This window comes from Propithecus coquereli, unplaced genomic scaffold (assembly GCF_000956105.1).
Source record: "Propithecus coquereli isolate 6110/MARCELLA unplaced genomic scaffold, Pcoq_1.0 Scaffold242, whole genome shotgun sequence".
NCBI classification, from domain to species: Eukaryota; Metazoa; Chordata; class Mammalia; order Primates; family Indriidae; genus Propithecus; species Propithecus coquereli.
Window position 1 is genome coordinate 3,407,360 of NW_012147975.1, and position 25,581 is coordinate 3,432,940.

General features: G+C 58.8%; 1 protein-coding gene across 2 annotated transcripts in view; it reads left to right on the forward strand.

The window, feature by feature from the left end:
- The window catches only part of CXXC5 (CXXC finger protein 5), a 33,816-nt gene extending 9,085 nt beyond the window's left edge, over positions 1–24,731 (forward strand). For both annotated transcript variants that reach the window (XM_012646396.1, XM_012646397.1), the window contains exons 2-3: positions 21,170–22,255; positions 23,703–24,731. In XM_012646396.1, coding sequence (XP_012501850.1) covers positions 21,329–22,255; positions 23,703–23,747 — 972 coding nt within the window. In that variant the 5' untranslated portion in view covers positions 21,170–21,328 and the 3' untranslated portion in view covers positions 23,748–24,731. The remainder of the gene's footprint in view (positions 1–21,169; positions 22,256–23,702) is intronic.
- The last annotated feature ends 850 nt before the right edge of the window (positions 24,732–25,581 follow it).

Consider the following 25,581-nt stretch of genomic DNA (forward strand, 5'->3'; position numbering starts at 1 on the left):
GACCCCCTGGCCCTACAGGGGATTCTGGGAAGTGAGGTGGGGGCAGGGCTGAGAAATGTGGCCAGAGACCAGTAGGCTACTGGGCTGAGCCAGTGGAGCAAGTCGTATCTTCCTTTTAGACCTGTGGTCCCCGACCCCCGGGGTCCTGGTACCATCTGTGGCTTGTTAGGAACCCAGCCACACATCACCGCCTATACCTCCCCTCCAGTCCATCCGTGGAAAAATTGTCTTCCATGAAACCGGTCCCTGGTGCCAGAAAGGTTGGGGACCACTGCTCTAGACCACAATTTTTCCATCTATCAAATGGGTTTGGGAGCCTTTGCCCTGGCTAGCTGCCAGCTGGCCTGGCCTGGGCTGGGGCTGGCCTGGGAGGTGAGGGGACTGCGGTGGGAAGGAGGAAGCAGTGGGTGGTAAAGACAGGAAGATGAAGCGTGGAGCTTGGCTTGGAACCTGAGAAGCAGGGAGACCAGCCCTGACCTGACTCGCGCCCGCCCTCTGAGCCGCAGGGTGGGGGTGCAGGCACAAAAACCCCCAGCCACCCAGTCTTGCTGTGGTGCAGGCTGACTTCCTGACATCTGCAGTGTTAGTGGCTGTGTGTGCCAGGAAGAGGTGGCCTGTCCCCTGGGACTAGACCAGCCCTTCCCCAGGCCTATAGGCCCTCCCCCAATTCTTGTTAGTTTCTGTTGACCCTGATGGGAGAGGCCCAGCCCCTGTCCTGCCTGCCTGCCTCCCCCAGAGCTAGATGGGAAATTGCAGCAGGCAGGGGTGGGTATGGCCCCCTTTCTGCATCTTGGTGGCCTAGAATTTTTAGTCACAGGAGTCTGGAATCATAAAATGCTTAGAACAGAGGAATTTTCAAGTCAGGGTTCTTGTGTTAGGATTCTAGAGTCATCAGAACCGTGGGTTTTACTGCTAGAAGGAAGCATAAATGGTCACGTTTCAGTCTCCTTGTTTGATGCTAGGGGACACTGACGCTCTAGGGGAGGGGCTTCTGTGAGGTCACGGCGCCTGGTGCCCTCAGGTGACATAAGTCCATATGTGGGACAGAAACGCCACTTCTGCCTCTAGTCTGCTCCTCTCTGGCGATCTGGCCAGTGTGGAGAGTGGGCTGTGGGCCCAGTCAGGCAGCAAGGGGACGCGGCTGGCCTGCAGGCACAGGAGGGGTCCTCGCGGCGGTGCTTGCCCGCACGCTGCCCACGCTTCCCGAGGCACCAGCGTGAGGAGGAAATGCAGGCTGTTGCTTCCAGTGACAGCCGGCAGGGCCGGGCGGCTTCCCAGCTCCCCCTCTGACTCATGGCCGCCTGCAGCTTCCCCTCCCCTGGAGGCCTCAGCAGCCCCATCTGTGCAATGGGGAGAGGAGGCTTATCCCACAGTCTAGTGCAGAGACAGTACAGTCGGGATTCTTTTCGAGACCACCGTTAGGCTGTGGGAGAGCGGGGAGAGTAGTCCAGGACAGGCAGCTGGGCATTTGAACCCACAACACTGGGAGGTTCTGTTTGGAGTCACCCTCATGCCTCCACAAGCCTGGGAGGGCTGAATTGGCTCTTGGTGCAGGCAGCGTGGTGGGCGGCAAATGGTTAGACAGAGAAGGGACCTGTAGTCATAGAGTCTTTCAGGAAGAGCACGGGATGGGAGGCTTAGATCTTTCCTGACCTCAGTATTCCCATCTGCAAAATGGAGGATGTTAGTTATCCCTCGAGGTCATTCATTGGCTGTATGTTCTGTGCCTGGATACATGCTGGATGCTGGGGCTAGTGGTGGATCAGCCAGGGAGGGGAGGAATCCTTGGCTGCAGACATGGGATGGGGGTGTGATTTGGTCGAAGGGGTGACTCTGGGAGAAGGAATGAGGTGGGGAGAGGTAAGGAGCTGGCCAGCAAGGCACACTGTCCAGCGGAAAATCCCAGCTGTTTTCAGGAAGTGTTTCCTGTCCCGGTCTCCTGGGAGGGAGACAAGGCAAGCAGGAAGAAGGGCAGTGCAGGGGGCAAATAAGGCCCCCAGACAGTCCAAGTGGAGACATCCCAGGCCTGGCAGCTGGGCGGGTGTGCCCCTCACATGGCGGGAGGGCTGGAATGCACTCCCCATGCTCCGAGGCTGGGTTCGTGGTGGGGGACTCGGGCTGCCAGGAGGGGCTGGGCCATCGTCCAGATTTCAGAGCTTTCTACAGGGGCCTCGTGGTGCCCGCCACCCTGTCCTGAGCTGCTGCCGCGGGGGTGGCAGATGCTGTTTCATCGCTGAGGCAAGTGGGAGGCCTCCGGAAGGTCCTCCTGGGAGGTTCCGGGGGGCAGCGGGGGTGTCAGCAGCTGCCGCCCCGCTGGCTCGCAGTGGCCACCTGGGTCCCAGGGGCTGGGGGTGGTGCTTCTGAATTGAGGCTAGTCCCTCCTGTCCTTGCTTTCCCCCCACTGCCCACTGAGCTTCTTGGCTCTGCCCCCTCCCATTCCTGGCTGTGTCTGCAGAGCCCCCGGGGAAGGCAGGGAGGAGGCGCAGCGGGCTCAGAACAGCGGGTGCCCGTGCAGCCAAGTATTTGCGCGAGCTGTCAGAGACAGACAGGCATGTGGGGAATTTGGTGCGTGCGGGGCTGGGGGAAGCAGCCGGGTGGGCAGGCAGAAGGGAGGAGGGAAGCTGGGGCTGCCTCCTGGCCTGCTGAACCCTGCAGAGACCACCTTTCCCCAGTCCTAGAGGCTGGCTGCACCCAGGCACCTTCTTCCTGGCTGTACCAGCGCAGTGAGGGGAGTGGGCTGGCCCCACTGGTCTGGTAGTATTGCTGACACAGGAAGGGGGCGTCCTGTCGAGGGCCTGGAGCCCGGGAGAGGCTCTGGTGGATTGTGGAGCCAGGCAGGAATCCGGGTTGTGCCCGACTGTGGCCTCCAGGAAATAGCAGCTGTCATGCTCCGGCACCCCCCCCCCCCAAGCCTGGCACAATTTGTTTCCTGGCCAGGGTCCGGCCGGGGCAGATTGGAGGAGCCTGGTATTGCCCAGCCTGAGCAAGGAACAGGCAGGATGGAGGGGGCCATGTTTATAAGCCTAAAGGCACTGGGGGTGCTGTGGGGAGGGGCCTCAGCCCTGACTCCTTGTGCAAAGACCCAACCTATCACCTTTGTGGCCTGCTCCCAGGAGCACCTGTTAGGTAGGGCAGGGCCCAGAGCCAAGTAATACTTGATTTTTCATAGCTGAGAGCCCAGAGAGGGAGATACACTGGCCCAAGGTTACACATTGAGCTTCCCAGCCTTCCTTCTACCCCCCCATGTGGGTGGGGCCACTAGGAATTAGTGAACGTTGGGGGTTTGCTGAGGAGGGGGCTAAATTTAGTCAGTTCTGTATAACCAAGGGGCCCCTGGGAGCAGCTGTTGGGGAGGGTACACAGACGGGGCCTGGACCTGCATTTAGTCTGGACAGAAATATCCTCCCCCCACCCATCCACCCACTGGCTGGGCCGCCAGGCTGCGGGCTTGTCCCCTGAGGGGCAGCTTGCCTGGGCCTGGCGGCCGGCGGGACAGGCAAGATGACCCGATAGGCTTTTCCCAGCTCAGGTTTCGATGAAACAGGAACCGGAGCTGCAGCCTAGGCTGAGGGGGCCAGGGCAGCCAGAGCCTGGGGGGCCAGGGCTGCCTCCCCCGCCACCCCCCTGTCCTCCCCACGATGCAGCTTCCCCTTCTCGAGGCCTGGGGAAGCAGCAGGTTATTTATCAAGCCAGCCTCCCCGCCGCGCCTGCCCGCGCCTCCCCCCACTGCCTCCTGTGCTGGCGGCCATGAGCCCAGCAGAGCAGGGTGAGCTGGGCGGGCGGGCGGCAGGATTAGCTCAAGAGACGTGAGTCACCCCATCCCCAGCAGCCCCACGAGGCCCTGCGGCCTGGCAGGCAGAGCACACGCTCACGCACCCCACATGCGGCACACCCAGGGGCACACACTTAGGACAGACACAGTCAACTCACAGCACACAGAGTTCCACGCAACTCAGCACACCCAAATGACACGCATGGTGCAGACTTGGTCACGTGCACTGTGCACACACAGCTCCCATGTGGGCACTCCAGAAGCACATTCGCTGTTGCATCCACAGCCCCAGCCTCTGGCGCACACACACTGGCACGTACCTAGGCGGATGGATGGACATGCAGGTGTGTCCCTTGGGAGGCGGCCACGCTCACCCTATGGGCCCTGGTAAGGCAGTTTGTATGTCTGCTCCATCCTGTCACAGGCTCAGGCAGTGAACCTCAGGCTGTAGCTTACACCCAGATGACCCCATAGAGCGAGGCCAGGAGCACTGACACAGCAGAGCCTGCTGCACACCGTGCGCACGCAGGCTCACCCAAATGCCCCCCATTTAGGCTCACACAAAGAAGCCTGACTCTTAGCCATCTTGGTTAGTTGAGTTCTGTAAGGCAGGGGTGGGGAGGTAGAGATCATTTTCTCCCACTACCGGGTGGGCTTGGCCCTCTCTAGGGAAAGAGGCCCAAAAATCGGGCATGGGAGTGTTAAACCCACCTGCCCTCCAGCACGGGGAACTCTGGCCCAGGCAGCAGGTGGGGGTAGATGGGGAGGGATGCAGAGGAGCTGGGAAGAGGAAAGGCTGTAGAATGAATGCTGTGGAAAATTGATTTCCCCAGGAAACCCAGCTGGCCAGTCCCCTGACTCAGGGACGCAGGGGCCTGGGTAGGTGGGGGTGCTAGAGATTGGGGGAGGCATGAGACCACCAACAAGTGGGCTACGCCCAAGAGTCTGTCTGCCTGCCCCTCCTGCTCATCTGGCACCTGCTTCTCTCTGTCCCCTTAGTTCCTGAGGCCCTCATTATCCAGTGCCCCCCACTTAGAATTTGGCCATTGCTCTGGTTCTTAGTTTGCAGCCCTGCAAATGAGCATGGAGCTGGCTTGAGTATAAGAGAGGCCTGGGCTGCTGAGTGGGGAGCATGTTCTTGGGGAGCTTCTAAGCCTTTGCCCCCTATTGGGGTTGGGGCCTGCCTTCCCTGGACTATGCAGAACTAGGGGTAAATCCATTTTCCATATGCTGGAAAAGGTACCATTTTTCAGATGAGAAAACTGAGTCTGTTGGGGATGGCTTTGTGGTCATGAAGGGCTTTGGACGGTCACCTAACACCCGGACTACAGATCATTCTGGGCTCACAGGATGGAGACATCCTAGCCATGATCAAAGGGCAGGTAGCTATAAGGACTCAGGCCCAGGCAGGTCCCACATCCTGGCCATACAGGTCTCCTCCATAAAGGTCTGGACGGTGGTCAGGGAGGAGAGAGCGGCCCAGATATCCTGAGGAGAACAAGCGACAGCGGCCAGTCAAGAAGACCAGATGTCCCCCTGAGCCTTGGACTCGGGGAATTGGACAGGCCAGGACTCCAGACTACTTTGCTGTGTAATCATGGGCCAATTGCCCACCTCTGTGACCTCTATTTTGTCACCTATAAAATGGGTATAACCCTCATCTGTCTCAAAGCTGCAGGGCCTGAAGCAGATGGTGGGGTATGTTCTCACCAGTTCTTACTGTCACACCTGTGTCTCCAGGTGAGTCCAGCCCACTGTACCCCCCTATCTGCTCCTCCAAAGCTGGTGTTTTTCTGGGGGTGGTACCATGTATCAGTGGCTCCTTAAATAGAATGTCTTGGATTTAGTCTTCTCTGGGGCTGTTCTCAGATGGGAATGATGAGGTCAAGGAGTGAGGAGGCTGAGCTGGAAGCCAGGGTTGGGGGAGGGGAGGGATGGGAATGGGTTAGGCCCAGGGCAGAGGAACCTGAGATCCTTGGGTGGAAATTCTTAGAGGCTTCACAGTATGGGAGGAAATAGAAAGAACCAAATATAGTTTCAAGGCTTTCTCTGTTCCCCACCCCAACATTCACACAAGACCACAACAAGTTAGACTTGAAAAGGGACTTCCAGGTGGCAGGTGGGGCCTTTGCAGGGTGGTGAGGAGCTTGGCACATCCCTGTGTGGCAGGGCTGTTGGGACTGTGGGAGATCTAAGAAGCGCTAACATGAGCAGGCAGGGCTGGGGGCTGGGGGTAGGAGGATAGGCTGGAAGGAAGTGTAGGTGGGCTTTCCTGTGGCCAGAAGAGGAGGTGTGAGCCTGACCAGCTGGGTGCTACCCTCCTTGTAACCTTCAGACTCCTACCATATGCTCATCTCCCTGTGGCCCTGCAGGTCAGAGGGCAGGGGGATGCTTAGCATTTGAGGCTGGGGAAACTGAGGCATAAAGGATTGGCTCAGAGCTCAAAAGCAAACAATGGTAGAACTGGGGCCATCACCTAGGTCAGACCCAACAGCCCTGGCCTGAGCTGTCCTTGACATTCACTCTTATGCTGGTAGACAATGACAGTGAAGATAACAACATAATAAGCTATCATTTGTTGAGCACCTACTGTGCGTTGGCCCTGCACTGAGAGCTTCGCATACATCCTCTGCAGGTCCCTGACGGGGGTGGGGCTGGTCATCTGCATTTCACAGGCTGGGGGTATGGACTCAACAAAGTCGAGCAACTTGTCTGAGGTCACCTAGGCTGGAGACTGCAGAGCTGGGAGTGGAACCCTGTCTCCAAAGCTCGCTTGCACCCAGGCATGGCCTGAGCCTGTGCCTCTGAGGGGAGGGGCTCCCCCAGGCCCCGTAATCACACATGATGAGTAATGTTCCTGGTGGGGCCAGCCCCCATGCCCAACCCCATACCTGTCCTGGGGCCCTCTGGTATCTCAAGGCACTTTCAGATTTGAACCCAAGGGCCTTGGGGACCGTTAACCCCTTAAGGCCTGGGGAGGGTGAGCCCTGTTTGCCTTAGCTTCTGCAGGGGAAGTGATTCAATGGGGGGGTTGGGGGAGCAGGGATTCCCCTGGGGAGCAGATTGATGCCCCTTGGGGTTTCTAGGATTCCCCTGCAGGCAAGTTCTGGGAAACTCCATTGCTGGGCTTGTGAGAGCCCCCTAGGGGCCTAGTCAGAGTCACACCCCTCCCCCAACCCCTTCCTTTCTGGGGGCTCCTTCCACTCTCTGGGGAGCCCTGCAGGGTCTAGTTGAGAAAGTGACCTTGAGCTGGCATTTCCTCGTAAGTACACAGGGACAGCCACAGTGACCTCCCATCCCCTGGTCAGTGTGCCACTTAGCCAGAGAGCACCTGGCCCTGCATGGCCCTGGGTCAGGGCTTACCTAAGGTCACTAAGTCAGGTTGACTTTGTCGAAGGTTGATCCCAGCCTCGGATCACTTCCCTTTCTGGTCTCAGTTTCTTCGTCTGTGAAATGACTGTGAGAGTCCGCCCTGATTGTCTGGGGCAGGGGCGAGTTTGTCCCCCATAGACAGATACACTCATGAGCCCTGTGACCGGCGTTTCCAGGTCCCCCAGGCCCAGGGCTCCCATAGGCCACACATCAGCACGGGCATCCAGGGGAAGCAGACGGGGCTCTAAATTTGGGCTAACCTCGATTTCAGGCTCACGTCCACTGTCCACAGCGTGGGTGACCTTGACCGGTCACTGCTCGCACTCAGCCTCAGTATCCTCATCTGTGAAATGGGGGAGCCCTGGTGCCTACCTGCTGAGGCTGCCATGAGGATAAAAACAAGATGGCATGGGCAGAGCACCTAGCCCATACTTGATAGGTGGTGGTGACAGTGGGGCCCCTGCCCTCCAGGCTGTCCTCCTGGTCACTGTCCCCTCAGCCTTTGTCTCGAGGATTCTGGGAAGGAGACGGTGCCAGTCTGCTGGCTCAGCCAGCTTGGCCACTGACCTTCAGAGCACCCAGGCTGTCAAGGCCGCCTGACTGCCTGCTGGGCGGGCAGGCGGGCAGGGGGGAGCGCCAGCCAGCTCTTCGCCTGACGCTGCCCGCCCCTGCTCCCACTCTCCTCTCCCTCTCTGCGCCTGTGTGTGAGCTAATTAATCTCAGCCCCTTTGGGAAATTAGAACGCTGCAGCCGCGGCCTCCTCAGCCTCGCGGTGCCTGTGCTACTGCTGGGCCATGCCAAGACCCGCTGTGGTTTAGGGACACTGGGGTGGGGGATGGGGGCAGCAGGATGAGCTGGGCAGGCCATGGTCTCCCTGAGCCCCCCACCTCCTGGCTAGAGGGCTCTGGTCTCAGCTCCCTCTGTTCCCAGGTAGCATCCATAAGGACAAACACCCTGCTATGGTGAAACCTAACCCCCAGTGGCCTCTCTGACCTGGACCCAGGACTGGTGTGGTCGTCCCTCACCCCACATCCCATCTCATTGTAGGGTCCTCTTGTCTGCCCAGCTTGGGCTGATGGAGACAGATGTAATTATGGGATTTTGCTTGGGAAATTAATTTGAAAAAGTTAATTAATTGGCAGTTCCGGAGGTGGCGCGCTCCACGCCTGGCCGGTCTTGCTGACGTCAGTGCTGACCCGCTGGAGACGTGCGGCTTCCTGGGCAGGCTGGGCAGAGGGACCCCAGTGCCCCAGTGACCTGGCTGAGTATCCCTGGCAGGTAGCTGGACAGCGAGGAGCAAGGGCAGACCAGTGTCCTGGCTCACAGTGGGCACCTGGGAAGGGTTTGTTGACGGGACCTGCTGAGAATGGACTCGGTGTCCTTAGAACACAGCCACTCTGTGTGTTCAGCAAGCCATTGTCAAGCTTCTGTGGTACGCCGACCCCAGCGTCTCAAGTGCCCCCGGTCAACATAGACACTGAATGTTTTTTTCCAGTTCTTCCAAACCCCTCTTCTCAAGGAAGACCTCTAAAGCTATCCTCAAAGACTTTTCTGAAGGCCTCAAGGGACATTATTGGGCCCATTGCGCAGATGAAGCAGCTGAGGCTGAGAGAGGGTGTGACTTGCCCAGGTTGTTCAGTCGTATCCTCCAACAGGGTGGAGCAGGAGGCATAAAGCTTGATCTTCTTCCCAAAGGATGAATGCCACAGTTGTTAGGATCCAACGGGCAGCCTCCTCCCAAGTGTGAGTGATAGTGGCCTTAAAGTTGACTCTGTTCCCCCCAGGGAGGAGGCTGGAGAACATCGCCAACCCCTCCATCCTTTCACTCCTGGCCCCATTTTGCCTCCTTGCTCACCCACCCTCGACATTTGTGGTGCCCTGTGTGTATGTATAGGGGCTTCCCCACATCCCATCTAATCCTCAGGACAACCCAGCCCCATGCCCCAGGGGTCCCAGGGTACATAGAGACACCCCCCACTACCTCCTGGGCCCCCTGCAGGGCTCCTGACCACAAGCCTCAGCCAGACCAAGTGTGAGTTGGAGGAGGAGTGCTGGATTTCAAACAGTCTTTGTCCAGACAGGCGAAGGGTCAGGGCCGGGGTGAGAGGTGGCCAGGCCCAGGTATGTCAGGTATACTAACCCACAGGAGGCCAGCAAGGTGAGGAGCATGGGCTCTCCTGAGATGTGTGGCCTTGAGCAGTTCCCTTAGCTTCTCTGAGCCTCATTTTCCTCATCTGGGAAATGGGGGTGATCATCTGTGCCATTCAGAGGGCTGTGGTGCCGTGCGGGGATGCATAACAGCCAGCAGCCCAGATCTCTAGGGCCTGCTCTGAGGGAGTCGGTCCCTCCAGCATCCACCTTGGGATTTGTTTAATGTATTCCCTCACCTCCAGGGTTTCCATGGGCCAAGTGGGCCCTGCAGTTACCTTTGTAGGCCTCACCTCCCATAGTTATTCAGAAAAAAGGGATCGGCACTGACAGGCTGAGCTGGGCTGAGCACTTTGCATCCCCATCGCTCTGATATGGTCTGTAGTTCTGGGTTTCTTCAGGATCTGACCCCCAGTCCTGAGTTTAAGTGGACCACATCCACTGCCTGAGCATCCTGGTGGGCTGGGCATGGGGTCAGAGGGGAGATACTTCCTCTGCCAACTTCGCTTTCTCCAAAAACCCGTCCCTGGTACTGCTCCCTGATAATTCAGTCCTTTGGTTGAGTGTACAGTGTTCTCTGTTAGACCCTTCTGTGTGTGTGTCCCTAAGCCGGGAGCTCCCTGCCAGTGGGGTCCATGGCATCTCCTGTCTGTATCCTAGTGTCCAACACAGGGCTAGCACTCTATGAGGGGTCATAGGGCTCCCGTGTTCCCATTTTACAGATAGGTCAGTTAAGGCCCTGTGAGGCCCTTGCTCAGCCAAGGTCACACAGCCTCTTGATGGTCAGAGCTCAGGTGGGGGCATTCTGGGGCCTTCCTTGAGGCCTCAGGACCATTCCTGGGCTTCCCTGGGCCCTGCAGTTCCTGACCACTGGCAGGCAGTGTTCGTTTTCAGCCTTTAGCCCTGTGCTCCTGAGAGCTTGGGGGGTTCTGGCATCAGACAGGGTCAGAGGGTAGGCTTTAATCTCTTTGAGCCTCAGTTTCTTCATGTGTAAAACAGGGATCCTAGCACTTCTCCTTGTAGTGCTTGGGGGTTGGGGGGTAAAAGATACCATGCATGTGTTGTTCTTAGCTTCAGTGCCTGGAGTTCACCATCGTTATTGTTACTACGGACACTGTTATTTGTTACCATCGCTTATGATTCGTGCTCCCAGGGCTCGGCAGCCGCGGTGCGGTGGTGCTCCGGTGGCTCCCGGGCTCCAGGTCTGGGCGCCGAGCTCTGGTCTGCAGAAAAGAAGTTGCAGTTCCTAATTAGTCAGTGCTCCAAGGAGAGGGCCTGGATTTTAATTTTTGTTGCAGAGTCCCATCTGCCCAAGGCTTTCCAGCCCCTCTCATCCACGGGGCTGGGGTTGCGGCTGTGGCCCCCTCCCCAGCTTCAGGTAGAGGTCCTGGCCCCAGGCGAAAGCCTCCCCAAATTTCCCCTGCCACTCCCTCTGCCTCCCAGACCTCCGGGGCCATGAATCATTTATGAGGCAAAAATGAAACCAATTAAGGACAAACTTTGAAAGCCTCTAATTGCTGCGCCTGGTGGCACCGAGGAATGAGGGGAGACAGGCCTTCTCGGTGCGGAATCTCCTTGGCCCAGGCCTTCCCAGGCCGCCCGTCCCGCCGCAGCCCAGGGCGCCTCCCGGCTCCCTGCCGCCTCCCCGCCTCCCCGCCGGACGCGGACGTGCCTGCGCGGCTCTGGCGGCCGCGTCTGCCACCCCGGCGCCCGCCCGGGTCCCAGGCCGACTAATTAGGCCCGGCTCCCTCCCCGCGCCGCCCACTGCCCGCTCCAGGCCGGCTGCCCGCTCCAGGCCCGAGGTGATGGCGGCTGTTCCTGCCGTTCTGGGGCCTGTGCCCCAGAGCTGGCCGCGCTTCTCGGGCGGGAGCCAGCTCTGCCCGCCCGGCTTAACCCAGACGAGCCCGGGACGCCCTGTCCCTGAACTGGGAGGCTGGGGCGCCACACCCCCCACCACAGGCCGGGTAGGCTCTGGGGTGTGCTGGGTACATGGCAGGGACAGTCTTACTCAGTCTCAGGGAGGGAGAGGCTGGTCCCCACGCCGGACTGGAAGGGGCTGGGGGGCTGGGGTACAGGGGAAAGCGACCTATTGAGCTCCTGAGGTGTGACACTGGTGCACCGGGATCCAGTCTGTCTTAGCTTTGCCACAACAAAGTGACCTATTGCAGATTCCTTAGCCTCGGTTTCCCCGTTTGTAAACTGGTAGCACCAGCCAGCTTTCTCCAAGATTTGGGACTTGGGGAGCTGGGCTTTATTTGCCTCCCCTACTCTCCTCCCTTGGGGGCTGCTGAGGGGGTGAAGATCGGAGTGTGGACCCAGCAGAGCCTGCCTCACTGCCGTGAGCCCTGGGGGCCAGTGCCCAGCCTGCTCGCTGTGCTGAGGGCCGGGCAGGCCCTGGGCACGCAGGCACGTTGTTTGCTGAAACCAAATTTCCGTGCTTGTGTTTTTCCATAATTATATTAGCAGGTGGGATTTTTCCTCGGGGAAGCAGTGGGAGGGGGAGCGCCACGGCAGTGTCCCCGCCCGCTCTGAGCGTGAGCTCACACTCAGCTCTGCCCGCCTGCCGGAATGATTTTTTAATTACGCAGCCAGTGCTCGGAATTGCTAATCCCCCTCCAGCCCAGCACCCCTCCTGCGGCTCACACCCCAGCCCCTGGCTGATGTCCCCAGCGTGGTGGTGCCCAGCCCTGCGCCTATCACTGAGTGCCACGGTGGGAGAGAGGGTAGGCCATGAAGGACCGTAGAGGCACCTCTCCTCCATCTGCAAGTGACAGGACTTGTGGCTCTCTTAGCCCCCCACCCCACCCCTAGCCCCAGAATGGCTTGCACCAGCCAGGACATTTGTGGCTCTTGAAGGGGCTGGGGGAGCAATCAGTGCCCACCCCTGAGTGATGTGGCCACGCCCATTTCAGGGACATTAGCCTGTCTCCCCAGCCTTGTGTGACCCCAAGGACACACACACACAAGTACAATCTTTGTCTTTGTCACACCCACACTCACACTTTGCTTCCCTTCTCCACACATACTCAGCGTCACAGCTAAGCTACACAAGCACAATGGAATGCTCTGTGTGCTTCTCACACACAGCCATACCTGAGGGTTGGGGCACCCTCAGGAGACCCCTCTGCTGCCTCCCATGCCCTGCATTGGCCCTGCCCCCACTCCCTTGCCTCCAGGTCCCCCCCCACCCCCCTCACTGAGATGTGCTCTGAGGTCTCCTGGCTCCTGCCTGGTGGGGTGGCTGCCTGTGGCTGGGGCCAGCCTGAGCCTCCATCGACCCTGGCCTGGGGGAGGTGCTGGGGGGGTTTCTGCAGCACTGTGGCGGCGGGCTCCTCTCCAGGCGCCCAGCTGTGGCATCTGTCAAGGTCAGATAGCGACTCCGGAACCAGCCGGCTCGTCCCTATGGCCCCTCTCGCCTCATTATTTTTGTGTTCCGGGGCTTCGCGACACCTCCCTCCCTCCCTCTCAGCTTCCCTCCTCTTGCCTGCCTCCCCCCTCTTGCCTGCCTCCCCCACACCTCTGCAGGGAGGGCCTGTGGTCTGGGGGCTTTTGTTTTCCAGTTTTTTCTATGCTCAGGCCAGGCAGTCGGGTAGACGCTGGCCAGAGCTGTTGGACCTTGAATGGCAGACAAGACAGGTGTCTCCTTCATGGCTGGGACAGATTCTCCACTAGTGGGATCGTGGGTTGGTTTTTCAGGGGGACAAACTGAATTTGGGTGGAGCCCGGCCCCCACCACAGCCCAGGCGCACCTGTGGGCAGCTTCCTGTTTCCATAGGGGCTCTAGCACGTGGCACCAGTTCCTGTCTGCACCGTCCTCGTTCCAGTAGGGCCCCAGACACACATACCTCCCAGGGCTTTTGACACAACTCACAGTGCATACACGCAAACACACTGGTGTTCGCGCAGCAGATATATTAGCACGCACAGGCCAGAAGAACCCACAAACATCCACCCACCACACAAACCACTCGACTTGGACACACACACATTTGGGTGTTTGCATACAGTCACAGGCACGGGTTGCACACCCCTCCAGTGCACGCACAAGGAAGTCACACGAAGACCTCCCCCTGCTCTGGCACACAAGCCCCTTGTATACCTCAGTGCTACAGTCCACCGGACACACCCCCCACACAGCGTGCAGGTGTCCGATATGCCTCCTGGGTAGACACACAGAAATGTAATTGTACGGGGTGCTCTCCTCACGTACACACTCCACCCCTAAGCTCACTCCTAGGTGCCTGGTGTTCCCTGAGCAGTTACACCACTCAAGGGACTCTTGTCCCCTGCAATGCTGGGAAGTGAGCTTGAGGCCTCTGCCTGATGAGCGCTGTGTGTCCAGGTAGCCCCAGAGCGTGGGAAACGGCAGTTCAGCAGATGGACTGCCCTACCCACCTGGGCAGCACCAGGATGGGCTGGGGGCTCCCAGGTGTGTCGTGATGGGCTTGGTGGCTGCTGGCAGAGAGGTGGGGTGCCAGTGGGGGGGTGGGCGACCACTCAGTGTCTGTCTCTGGGTCCTTCTTGCCACCACCAGTCCCTGATTAGGGTGTGTGAATGTTGGGGGAATGGGATATAGGCAGACTCCAGGTCCCCTGGGGTCTCTGGAGCAGCCCTAGCCATCCACTCACTTCCCCCTCCAGCTGTGGACTGCTGTGACTACCCTCCAGAGGGGGAGGTAGCTGGAGGCTTAGCAGTGGCTGGGCCCCCACCCCCCAGGAAACTCAAAACCCTGGGCCAGCCGCGGGTGGCGGGTTAGGGCAGGCACAAAGAGGGCCTCTGTGTGGCCCGGCTGGGCTGCCCACAGGATTCTGGGGGAGGAGGCAGGAGCCAGTTTCCGTCCCGTTCTGCTTCCTGCGGAGGCCGCCGGAATGCCCGGAGCTCTGGCCCAGCCTGGCCCGTCCAGCCCACCCGCAGCCCCTTCCCTTGGCTTTTCCTGGGCTTTGGGGTACAGCTGCAGACTTCTCTGCAACAGTGCCCTGATGTGATTTGCCCAGAGCCTGAGAGCCACCCCCAGGACCCATGGGAAACCTAGGGGTTCCCCCAGGCTGAGTGCCGAACTGGACCTCATCCTTCAACTGAAGCCCTGCCTCCATGTGTCTTGGAGCTCTTGGCCAGTGTCAGAGAGTCACAGTCCTGGCCTTGACACTTACTGACCTTGTGACCTTGAGCAGGTGACTACCTCCCTGGACCTCAGTTGCATCATCTGTAAAATGGGAATAACAATAAAGGTTAGAAGAATCCAGTGAGAAAATGCACGTAAACTGCTCAGCGCAGCGCCTGGCAGAGAGCGAGTGCTCTTTATTAGGACCTGCTGTTGTCATATTCTCTGGGGAAATAAGAGTGGGAGGGACTGGGTGCTCCTTCCCTGCATAGGCCTGACATTATCTGGGGCTCGATCTCAACCCTGTGACCTGCTCAAAACCCTTCTCTCCAAATCTGCTTCCCCACCTGCAAATCACATCAACAGATTCGGGCTTCTGGGGCCCTCCTGAGATTTGGAGTGGGGAGGGGATCACTATCTGGAATCTGCTTTTCTGTGTCTCTCTACCTCCTTCCCCATGGGACACTCTGGGATCATGACTCACTCAGTCTAGGCTGAGGAGCAAGAACCATTTTCCATTTTACAGATGGGAAACGGAGGCTTAGTTGGGGGAAAGGGCTAGATCACAGTCAACGGTCAGGGAGGGACAGGGTGGAGCCACAAAGCTAGACCTTGGGACTCCAGTTCCCTAGCCAGGCCTGTTGACTCGTGTTGCCCCTTCACCCCCAGACACACGAACATACCCCACACAGGAGCCCCAGGGGACAGCGCCCCTCTCTCATTTCTTGGCTCAAGTGTCCCTGAGCCAGCCTTCCCTGGGCTGCTCCACCGTGAGGCCCAGCTGGAGGGAGGTTCTGAGTGGCCTCCAATCCCAGATTGGTATCGGCTCAGACAGCACCGCTTTGGAAAGTGTTCGGTCCAAGATGCAGGGGATCCCAAGTGGGCAGGGCCTCATCTTCTCTACATCGTACTACTTATCAAATTTCCTGCTCTGAATGGGGCGACGACAGCACTTCCCTTCAGAGGGTGGGCGTGCGGATTACATGAGATGAAGCATGCATGGTGTCTGGCACATAGGAAGGGTTTCATACATGTTAGCTGATCCTCATGGTCACATGTGACAAAAGGGGAGACTGGCTCAGAGGCCACATGCCAAGGTCACAAAATGAAGAAGGGTTCTCCTTATCTTTTGACTTCCGGGGCAGGAACCTGGCCAGAGCGGGCACCTAGTGAGGGCGGCCCTATCTTCATCAGAGGTACCTAGAGCCCCAGGTCAGAGCAGACGTCCTGCCTGGGGCCTCGGGGTTGCCGTCCATGGACGGGCTGATGTCCTCCAGCTGTGCTGGGGAGTTTGCGAGACAGAACAGGCCCACATACTGGGGGGTTTTCACCTGTGTGTCACAGCCAGGCCAGGGAGTGGTAGCTGCCCTGGGAGGAAGGGTGGAAGGGGGTCGGGATGTGGAGCTGGGGAGGAAATATGATTGGGTGTTAGTCGTGGGGTGACCCTAGTGGTGTTGAGGGCATGTCTCAGCCCAGGCCACCCGCTGGGTGCTAGCAGTCATTGCTCAGTGTATGTGTGTTCATCCGAAGCTGGGTGTGTATGCCATGCTCTCCGTCTGGGGCTGCATTTCTCCCTGCCTCCCAGACCAGTGTCCCCATGTGCGTCTCCTTGGGCCTGAGCGGGGCTTCTTTTTCCCTCTGGAAACTCCCCAGGCTGAATCATGGAAATCAGAGACGGAACATCCCCCTGCTCCCCCTCCTTGCCCAGTTGAGCTCAACCACTGCAGCTTGTGGTCTGCTCTCCTGCCACCACCGGCCAGCCTGCTATCAGCCTGTCTGTCCGTGTCACTCCCTCTAAGGCCAAGGAGACCAGTCCACCCAGGCGTGGGGAGGGGTGTGAGGGGGGTGTCAGGAGCTGCATGGAAGCGTGGGGTAGGGTGCGTTGAGCCACGGTGTGTGGGTCTGCCAAGCCGCCCACCCAGATGACGGCATCCTCTGCGGGGCCAGTGCCTTGGGGTCCTGACATGCAGCCTCCGGGAGCCGCCCTGGGTCCAGCCAGCAAGGAGGAGAGGAAGGATGGGACCCTGGTCAAACCCTGCCCTTGGTAGTAGTGATGTTTGCACAACTCTGTAAATTTACTAAAAATCATTGAATTATATACTTCAAAGTGAATGGATTTTGTAGTATGTAAACTGTACCTCAATAAAACTGTTCAAAAAAGTCCTGCCCAATTGGGACTCTGCCAACCTCATAGCCGTATCTTGCACCCACTTCTTTCTTAGGAACTCTTTCAGCCTGTGTCCCCTCTGGCAACCTCTCCTTATCCTTAACTCTCAGCCTAGCAGTCCCTTCCTCCAGGAAGGCCTCAGATGCCCCACTAGGTCCCCTTCCAGCTTTTGTTTCACACTGGTTCTTGTGACCGTGGGCCCAGCTCCTGTGTACTCCTGGAAGACAGTGCCAGGGTCTGGGTCTGTGTCCTCCACTGTCTCCCCAGTACCACAGGGCACAGGGCCGCTATTGAGGTAGGTACACGGGTGGGGGGCGGGGTGTTTGCAACCAAACCTCCAGAACGTCCCACTGGTGGCCACCTGTGTACATGTCTGCATGCAGACAGCACCACCTCACACCAAAGTGTGCCCCCCTCCCCCATGCTGTCTGGCCTGAGGGTTCAGGACAGAGCCCTGCTTGGCATGAAGTAAGGCTCTTCTGGGGCTGAGGGTGGAGTAAGGGCACTGCCACCACCTCCGGTGACCTCATTGCCAGCTGTCATTATGATGTCACTGGCCCAGTGTTCCAGGTTCCTGCCTGGGCATCTCCAAGCCCTCCAGGTGGAGGCACTCCCCTGGGGTCTGTGACAGCTTGCCCCCAACCACGGAGAGGTGACAGGCACGGTAATAATCCTGGGGGATGGGAGCAGCCTCAGGGGTAGCTGGGTCACCCTGCCTGGGGCCACTGTGTCAGTTGCCAGGTAGAGCCGAGGTAGTCACTGAGCCGGGTGACTTAACACTTGGGCTCTCGGTTCATGTTCTACCCCTGCCAGGCACCAGCTGTTCGACCTCAGGCTGACAACTTGAACCTCTGTGAGCCTAAGTTTTGTCCTCTCGGAAATGGTTAATGGCTGCTATCTCCTGGGTTTTGGGGCAGCGTCCAGGAGGTATGACTTGTAAAGCGTGAGCGCACAGGGCCCGCGACACTGTGGGTGCTCCGTGAGTGCTAGCTAATAGGATTCGTTAGTGAAGTGTACCTGAGTGTCAACTTTGGTGGTGGGGGACAGCTAGAAGGGGCAGGGTCTGTGCCTTCTGGGGCGTTAGAGTGGAGGCACAGAGTGGCCCCCGCTGCCAGGAGGGAGGTCCCGGCTTTGACTCTCCCTCTGTTCCCAGCTCTGCCAATGAGCTTGGGCCTACAGAGGCACTGGATCCACGGCCATGCCCTGAGGCCAAGAACCCATCGCCCCCCTGCCCTCTGCCCGCTCCTCTCCCCAGGCCGAGGGCAGAGCCGGTGGGTCTGGTCTGGCCTTCCCTCTCCCGTGGGCTTCTCCCACCGCTTTCCCTTGGTCCCCACGCCCTGTCCGAGGCCTCCCTCTTCAGGGCTGTTTCCATGCCTCTCAGACCCGCAAGTCCCCAAGCCTGGGCTAGGTGCCCTGGCTCCCTGGGTCTGTCTGAGCCCAGTCGCCTCAGACACCGCTCCCCACGACACTCTGTCCTCTAACCTTGACCCCTTGCCCCTCCTCTCCAGGTCTCCTTTTCTCTGACCCACCCCTCGAGTTCTCTGTCTCGTGATTCTTTATCCCCACCACCTGTCTCCGTTCTTCTGCTCCCCCATGTGCCCCTCTGCCCCTCAGCTCTCTGTGGCTGGCCGCCCCCTGGCCCCCTGGGCTCTGTCCCCACCCGTCAGCCCCTGGTCCCAGCTCCCGGCTGGCCGGCTCCTGCATGGACAAAGGGGTCCTTTGTGGGCTGACCGCGGCTGGCGGGGCGGCGGGGCGCTGGCTCCGCATTGCTGATGAAACGGAGCCCTTTGTTGTCCCTCCTCAGGCGCAGTATTTCTTTTTGGGGGCTGGATGCGTTCCTGGCAGGGCCGATGATGGATGCGCCCGCCGCCGCCCGCCTGCCCGCCAGCTTTCCCTCCCGCTCATTCCCGCTCCGCTTCAACGCAGCCCCGGCTCCTCCCCTGCTGCCTGGGCACTGCCAGGCCCTTCCTGGCCTGGAAGGGGGTTGCTGTGTGCCCCGCAGTAGAAGGCTGCGGGGAGAATGTTCCCTCTGCGTCCTCCCCTTCCATGAGTAGGGCACACGGGGCTTGTGGTCAGGGATCCACTGGGACCAGGGCATCAGTTTTTCCTAAGGTCTAAAGGAGAAGACGACCAGGTACAGGACAAATTTGGAACAAGCTGAAGGACTAGCTGTTATGTCTGCCCACTCTGGATTTGAGGACAGAGGTAACCCTGTGGGCCAGTGGCTGACAAGCTGTAGTGTTCTGTCTATAGCACCTGTTCAGTGATATATCACGTCCTCTGGTCTCAAGCTCAGCATGTCCCAGGACCTGGGAGGCTGGAGGCAGGTGGTTCCTGGGGAAGAACAGAAAAGTGGAAGATCAGAGAAATTCCAAGAGAGGGCCAGAGATGAACAGAACATGAGGTTTGGTCCCCACCAAGAGAGACTCGGGATGGAGACAAAAGCAGAGAGACTGCGCAGAGCGCCTGCCCTGAACGCAGGCCGGCTGTGTTGGAGGGAGCTGACTTCTAATTGACCTGCCGCCCCGTACGCAGAGCCAGATCCTGGAGCTGGGAGGAGGGAGGAGTGAGCAGAGCAAGAGCAGCGTTAATGCAGCTATCGATTTCTGCCACCAGCCAGCGGGCTACAGAGGCGGGGGACATACACAAGGGCTGGGGCGCAGACAACTCCCCTCCCCACCTCCCCAGCCCACAGACACTTGCCTTCTCCTGTCTTCTCTCCCTCACCCTGTATCTGGGGCTGCCAGAGTTGTCTAGGGCGGAGTAGTGAGCTCAGATGGGCAGGAGCTGGATGAGCTGACTTAATGGTTTCTGGCCCTGATCTCACTGGCCCTGGTCCCCGATGCCTGGAGGGGTCACCATTCCATGAGGACGGGGCTGAAAAGCCAGCCTGGGCTTGGCCTTGGAGGTGAGAGAGAACACAGCTATCCTTGGGAACACATGGTCTCCTTCCTCTTCCTATGCCTCTGACCTCTGACACCCCCCATCCCAGCCTGGACACCCTGCCAGGCCCTCCTGGGTCTGTCCTGGTGGAGTCTGTCAGCTTCCCCAGCTCTTCCTCACCACTCGTTCACCTCCGCTAGGCAGGAGTGTGGTACAGGTAAAGGTGGGCAGGTGCCCACAGGCCAGGGCCAGGGAGTGTGCCTGTTGACACCTGCCAGTTGCCTCACCCTGAAGACAGAGTTTTCCCTTTCCCACACTTGTTCCTCTTTGCAGCCACTCCCTAGCAGTCCTGGGGCAGGGATCCCTGCCTTCTCAGGGCCTCAGTTTCCCCGTTTGTAAATGTAGAGGCTTGGACTAGATGATCTCCCAGGATGGGCTGAGTCCTGTGACTGGGGGATGGTGGGGTTGCCTGGGGACAAAGATCCAGTGTGTGCTGTCTGCAAGCCCAGGGCGGGATGGGGCCACCAGATGTGCGCCTCCCCCTTGAGCGGCCAGCTGCTCAGGGGCTGGGCCCTGTCCTCCCACTCCTCCCCTGGGGGGTGCTAGGCCGCAGCAGGCAGACAGGGAAGGGACACTGGAGAGCCAGAACTAATGAGGAAACTGCCACTCCACTCCATCTAGACCAGTTCCTTCCAGCCAAGGAGGCTGGCTGCTCGAATGCCTTAGCCTTGACGCCCAAGGGGGCAAGCCCGGTCCTGTGGAGGGCGCCTCAGAAGTGGGGAAGTGGCCAGAGGACAGGCTCCACTTGGCTCCATTCCTTACAGGGTCCCCCCTGCTCTCTCAATGCCAGTCCGCCCCAGCCAGAGGCTGCCCGTCTGCAGCCCATCCCCGCTCTCCGTGTTCTCACTGGGACCTCCGCCCAGGCCCCACTCTGCAGGCCTTGTAGGGCCTCTGCCCCTCGCAGTCTGGGAGCCAGGCTAGAGCACAACAGCGAGGCCCACATAGAGAGAAGAGTGGGTCTGAGATGATGACGACTGCGGTTTGGGAGCAGAGGAGGAAGTCTGTGCACAAGCATGACCTCCCACGCCAGCAGGGGAAGGCTTGTCCCATGGCCCAGTGCTGCTTGCACTCCACTGGCAAACTCTGGGTTAAACAAAGGGCAGACATGTTCCTTCGGAGCCTTCCTGCAGGACCTGTCAGAGCCTTGAGATAACTGATGTATGTTAGAAATCTCCAAAGGAGGATCCAGGGGCAGCTAACCAGACTCTTTGGTCTCCACCGTCAAGCATTCCTCTCCTTAGATGGGTCAGGAGAAGGAAAGTTAGCAAGTGGAGATGACTCTGTTCCCCCACGGTCGGGAAGCATCTCCAGCTCTCCCCACCGCAGCACAGCCTGCCTCTGTCTGATCGTCCTAGACCCGAGCAGGGCTGAGCGTCCGCCATGCCACTCAGTGCCTGTGCGTCCATGGCCAGTCATTCTCCTAACCCTTGTTTCATCATCTATCAGATCAAATAGAGAATTACCAGCCACTACTTCACGGGGTTCTTGTGAGTCTTAGCGGAGATGGTGTAAGTAAAAAACTCCCAGCCAGGCTGGGTCTGGCACTTAATAAAAGCCTGGTCCACCTTGTGGTTGTTATGGCAACGATATGGTTGACAGTGGTGGTGTTTGATGTTGGAGGAGGTGTTCGCTGCCGCCCTAACCTTGTCTCCTCCTGTCCTGACAGAGTGAAGACACTTCCAGGCGGACACCTGACCATGTGCCTGCCCTGAGCAGCGAGGCTCGCGAGGCATCTCTGTCGCGGGCAGCAGAGCCAGGTGCTCGTCTGTGGCCCCCCGGCAGTTGGCAGGGCCCCCAGCAGTGGGATCCGGGCCTCGGCCCCACCATGTCGAGCCTCGGCAGTGGCTCCCAGGACACCAGTGGCGGCGGCAGCAGCAGCAGCAGCAGCAGCAACACCAATGGCAGTGGTGGCAGCGGCCCAAAAGTGGGAGCGGCAGACAAGAGTGCAGCGGTGGCTGCTGCTGCACCGGCCTCAGTGGCAGACGACGCACCACCCCCCGAGCGTCGGAACAAGAGCGGTATCATCAGTGAACCCCTCAACAAGAGCCTGCGCCGTTCTCGCCCGCTCTCCCACTACTCTTCCTTTGGTAGCAGTGGTGGCGGTGGCGGTGGCAGCATGATGGGCGGGGAGTCTGCTGATAAGGCTGCTGCGGCTGCGGCCGCCTCCCTGTTGGCCAATGGGCACGACCTGGCAGCAGCCATGGCAGTGGACAAAAGCAACCCTACCTCAAAGCACAAAAGTGGTGCTGTGGCCAGCCTGCTGAGCAAGGCAGAGCGGGCCACGGAGCTGGCAGCCGAGGGACATCTGACGCTGCAGCAGTTTGCGCAGTCCACAGAGATGCTGAAGCGTGTGGTACAGGAGCACCTGCCGCTGATGAGCGAGGCAGGCGCCGGCCTGCCTGACATGGAGGCCGTGGCAGGGGCCGAAGCCCTCAATGGCCAGTCCGACTTCCCCTACCTGGGCGCTTTCCCCATCAACCCAGGCCTCTTCATTATGACCCCGGCGGGTGTGTTCCTGGCCGAGAGCGCGCTGCACATGGCCGGCCTGGCCGAGTACCCCATGCAGGGAGAGCTGGCCTCCGCCATCAGCTCGGGCAAGAAGAAGCGGAAACGCTGCGGCATGTGTGCGCCCTGCCGGCGGCGCATCAACTGTGAGCAGTGCAGCAGTTGTAGGAACCGAAAGACTGGCCATCAGATTTGCAAATTCAGAAAATGTGAGGAACTCAAAAAGAAGCCTTCTGCTGCTCTGGAGGTAACGGCGCCATAGAGGGAGGTGTGTGGGCTCTTGCATCTGTCTGGAAGTCCGGACCCACCCCACCCCCCACCCCCACCTTTCCTACCTGGGCAAATGTCTGAGGGATGCCCAGGCACTCCTTGGGGGCTGGGATCTGGCTGCGAGACACCACTTCACTGCCCCCAAAGTCAGAGCCACATCCTGAGAGCCCAGGAGGCTGTAATTTGCAAGGCAAGCATACAATTCCAGGCCCAGCATTCCCAGCCAGGCCCTGGGATTCTCATCCCTCCTGGGGTTCTGGGTCACATATTGAGATTCCCATACAGGTCCCAAGTTTCTGATGTTCTGACATGGCCAAAGCATCCAGTCCATGACCTAAAATTCTGGGACTCTCTCTGCCCCATTTGAGGGGTTCTGTCCCATGGACTCTGTGGCCTAGAGAGTAGGCCCTTCATTTGCCCCTCCAGGGCCCAGTCTTACCCTCAAGACCACCAAAGGATAGTGCTGCTCCAGTGCTGGTTGCCCTGCTCTGGCACCTGGAAGAATCCTTGGTCTGGGTACCTAGTTGGCAGATTCTTTTAGGCTGGGGTTGGGGGGTGGCCATGACCCTGGAGTATAGGCAAGGGGCTGTCCACCATGGGACTGGCTTAGAGAAGGCAGAGGGGTTCCCATACTGCTTTCTCTCCACCCTTGTGGCAGGGCCTGTCCCTGTGCCCCCAGATGTAGCAACCTAGCTGGAATGCCAAGCCTGGGTACAAAAGCATCTTCTCAGCCTGCTGTCTCTGCCCCTGTCCCCACCCCTCCACAAGTGGGCTTGATGCAAATATCCCAAATGATTGGAAAACAACAATGGTATCCCAGCCATGGCCTCCTGACCGCCCTCCCCGCACCCCAGCCCCAGCCCTCATATTTCTGCTTTCCTGCGTTCACACATAGGCACCCTCTTTGGTCCAATGTAGGCACACACACGTACCTGCCCAGCACACACACTCTTACAGACACAGCCACTTGATAAACACACCAAATACCTCCCCTCCCGCACAGTTCCATGCGCTACATAGTCTAGCCGGGCACGAAGTACACGCCCAGACGTCCAGCGTGCACGCGCATGCGCCCCTTTGACAAGCATGCACACTGCCCCCAGATGCACCGCAGCCCCTGGCTCTTGTTGCATTTGGGCCACGGAAGGGGTCTTCCTATCTGGAAGGAGGTCCCTGGGCACAGTGGCTCAGGAGGCCTCAGGGTACTTCGGGCACTTCGGGCCCTGCAGCGGCCCAGCGGGTCAGGCTCCCTCTCTGGCCTGGCTGGGACAGCAGGAGCGCCTCGGAGTGGCTGCTTCGCTCCGTGCGTGTCCCTCCGCCATGAGGCCATCCGCGGGACGCCTTGACGTCTTTTCGTCTTTTCGCCAGGCCCATCCGGACCCTGACTGAACTCTCTCCTTGTTTTTGTCTCCCGCCCCCGCCAGAAGGTGATGCTTCCGACGGGAGCCGCCTTCCGGTGGTTTCAGTGACGGCGGCGGAATCCAAAGCTGCCCTCTCCGTGCAATGTCACTGCTCGTGTGGTCTCCAGCAAGGGATTCGGGCGAAGACAAACGGATGCACCCGTCTTTAGAACCAAAAATATTCTCTCACAGATTTCATTCCTGTTTTTATATATATATTTTTTGTTGTCGTTTTAACATCTCCACGTCCCTAGTATAAAAAGAAAAAGAAAAAAATTTTAACTGCTTTTTCGGAAGAACAACAAAAAAGAGGTAAAGACGAATCTATAAAGTACCAAGACTTCCTGGGCAAAGAATGGACAATCAGTTTCCTTCCTGTGTTGATGTCGATGTTGTCTGTGCAGGAGATGCAGTTTTTGTGTAGAGAATGTAAATTTTCTGTAACCTTTTGAATCTAGTTACTAATAAGCACTACTGTAATTTAGCACAGTTTAACTCCACCCTCATTTAAACTTCCTTTGATTCTTTCCGACCATGAAATAGTGCATAGTTTGCCTGGAGAATCCACTCACGTTATAAGGAGAATGTTGATGGCGCCGTGTAGAAGCCCCTCTGTGTCCATCCACGCGTACAGAGCTGCCAGCGAGGGGCTCGCAGAGGGGGAGGGAGCGCCCACCCCCGGGCCCAGGCCAGCCGCGCTGCACCCACAGCCCCCAGGCTGGGATTCCCCCACCCCAACAGTGATGATTTTGGAAAAATGAAAGTTCTGTTTGTTTATCCATTGAGATCTGGGGAGCCTCTCTGTCGATATTTCCAATCCTGGCTACTTCACTTAGAGAAAATAAGTCCTTTTTTTCTGGCCTTGCTGATGGTGACAGAAGAAAGGGCTTCTCTGCGTGGTCCCCTGCCGGTGGGGGTGGGTGCCCAGGGGGCCCCCTGCGGCCTGGGCCGCCCTGCCCATGGCCAGCTTCCTGCTGATGAACATGCTGTTTGTATTGTTTTAGGAAACCAGGCTGTTTTGTGAATAAAACGAATGCATGTTTGTGTCACGAAGCACCACCGGCTTTTTGCTCTCTGGTTTTGGGTAGCTGGCTTGGGGGGCTGTTGCTGGGCAGGGGTTGTCTGGGATCACCTTGATGGGGAAGAATAATAGCCCAGGGACAGAGTGCAGATTCCTTGGGAAGAGAGGCCTTCTGGATCCAGAATGGGGGCGGGCAGGAGCAACCAGCCTGGCAGGCAGGATGGAGAAATGCTCTGAGTCTGGAAGTGGCTGGCACTGGCACACCTAACCTGCCTGGCTGTAACCCATGCCTAGAACCTGGGCCTCCAGGGATCTTCATTCACCTAGGCCCACCTTTTCTGTTCACCTAAGTTCATCGGGGCCTGATCAGTGCAAAACAGCCAGCAGTAGGGAACGGTGGGGGTGGGGGGCTCAGCTTCCTGTTCAGGGTCCTGTTTCTTCCTGCATGGTGGGGATCTAGTGCCCCCCCAACCACTGATATGATTCCCCAGGGAGCAGTTCTAGCTTGGGTTCATGGGGGCCTGGCTGTGCCCAGCGCGCACACAGAGGCACCCCCACACACATACACACATATTCCTCTTTAGGCCTGAGAGCTACTAGACTGAGTTCTGGGGGTATCCCTGGCTTTGACTGTCCCCACCCTAGAAGGTTTTCGGTACAAGATTGTCTGGGACCTCATGGGCCAGATGTCTGGGGAAGTCACCACACAGCCACATGGTCTGGGCTGTGGCGGTCTAAACAGGAAGGAGTGGCAGTTGCATGTCCTCCCCATACAGCACACAGGCAGCCTGAAGGAAGAGGCCTATCCATCCACTGGGGGAGCTTTCTTCTCACCCAGCTGCTCTGAGCCTGGCTGCACTGGGGGCTAGACTTGAGGAAGGA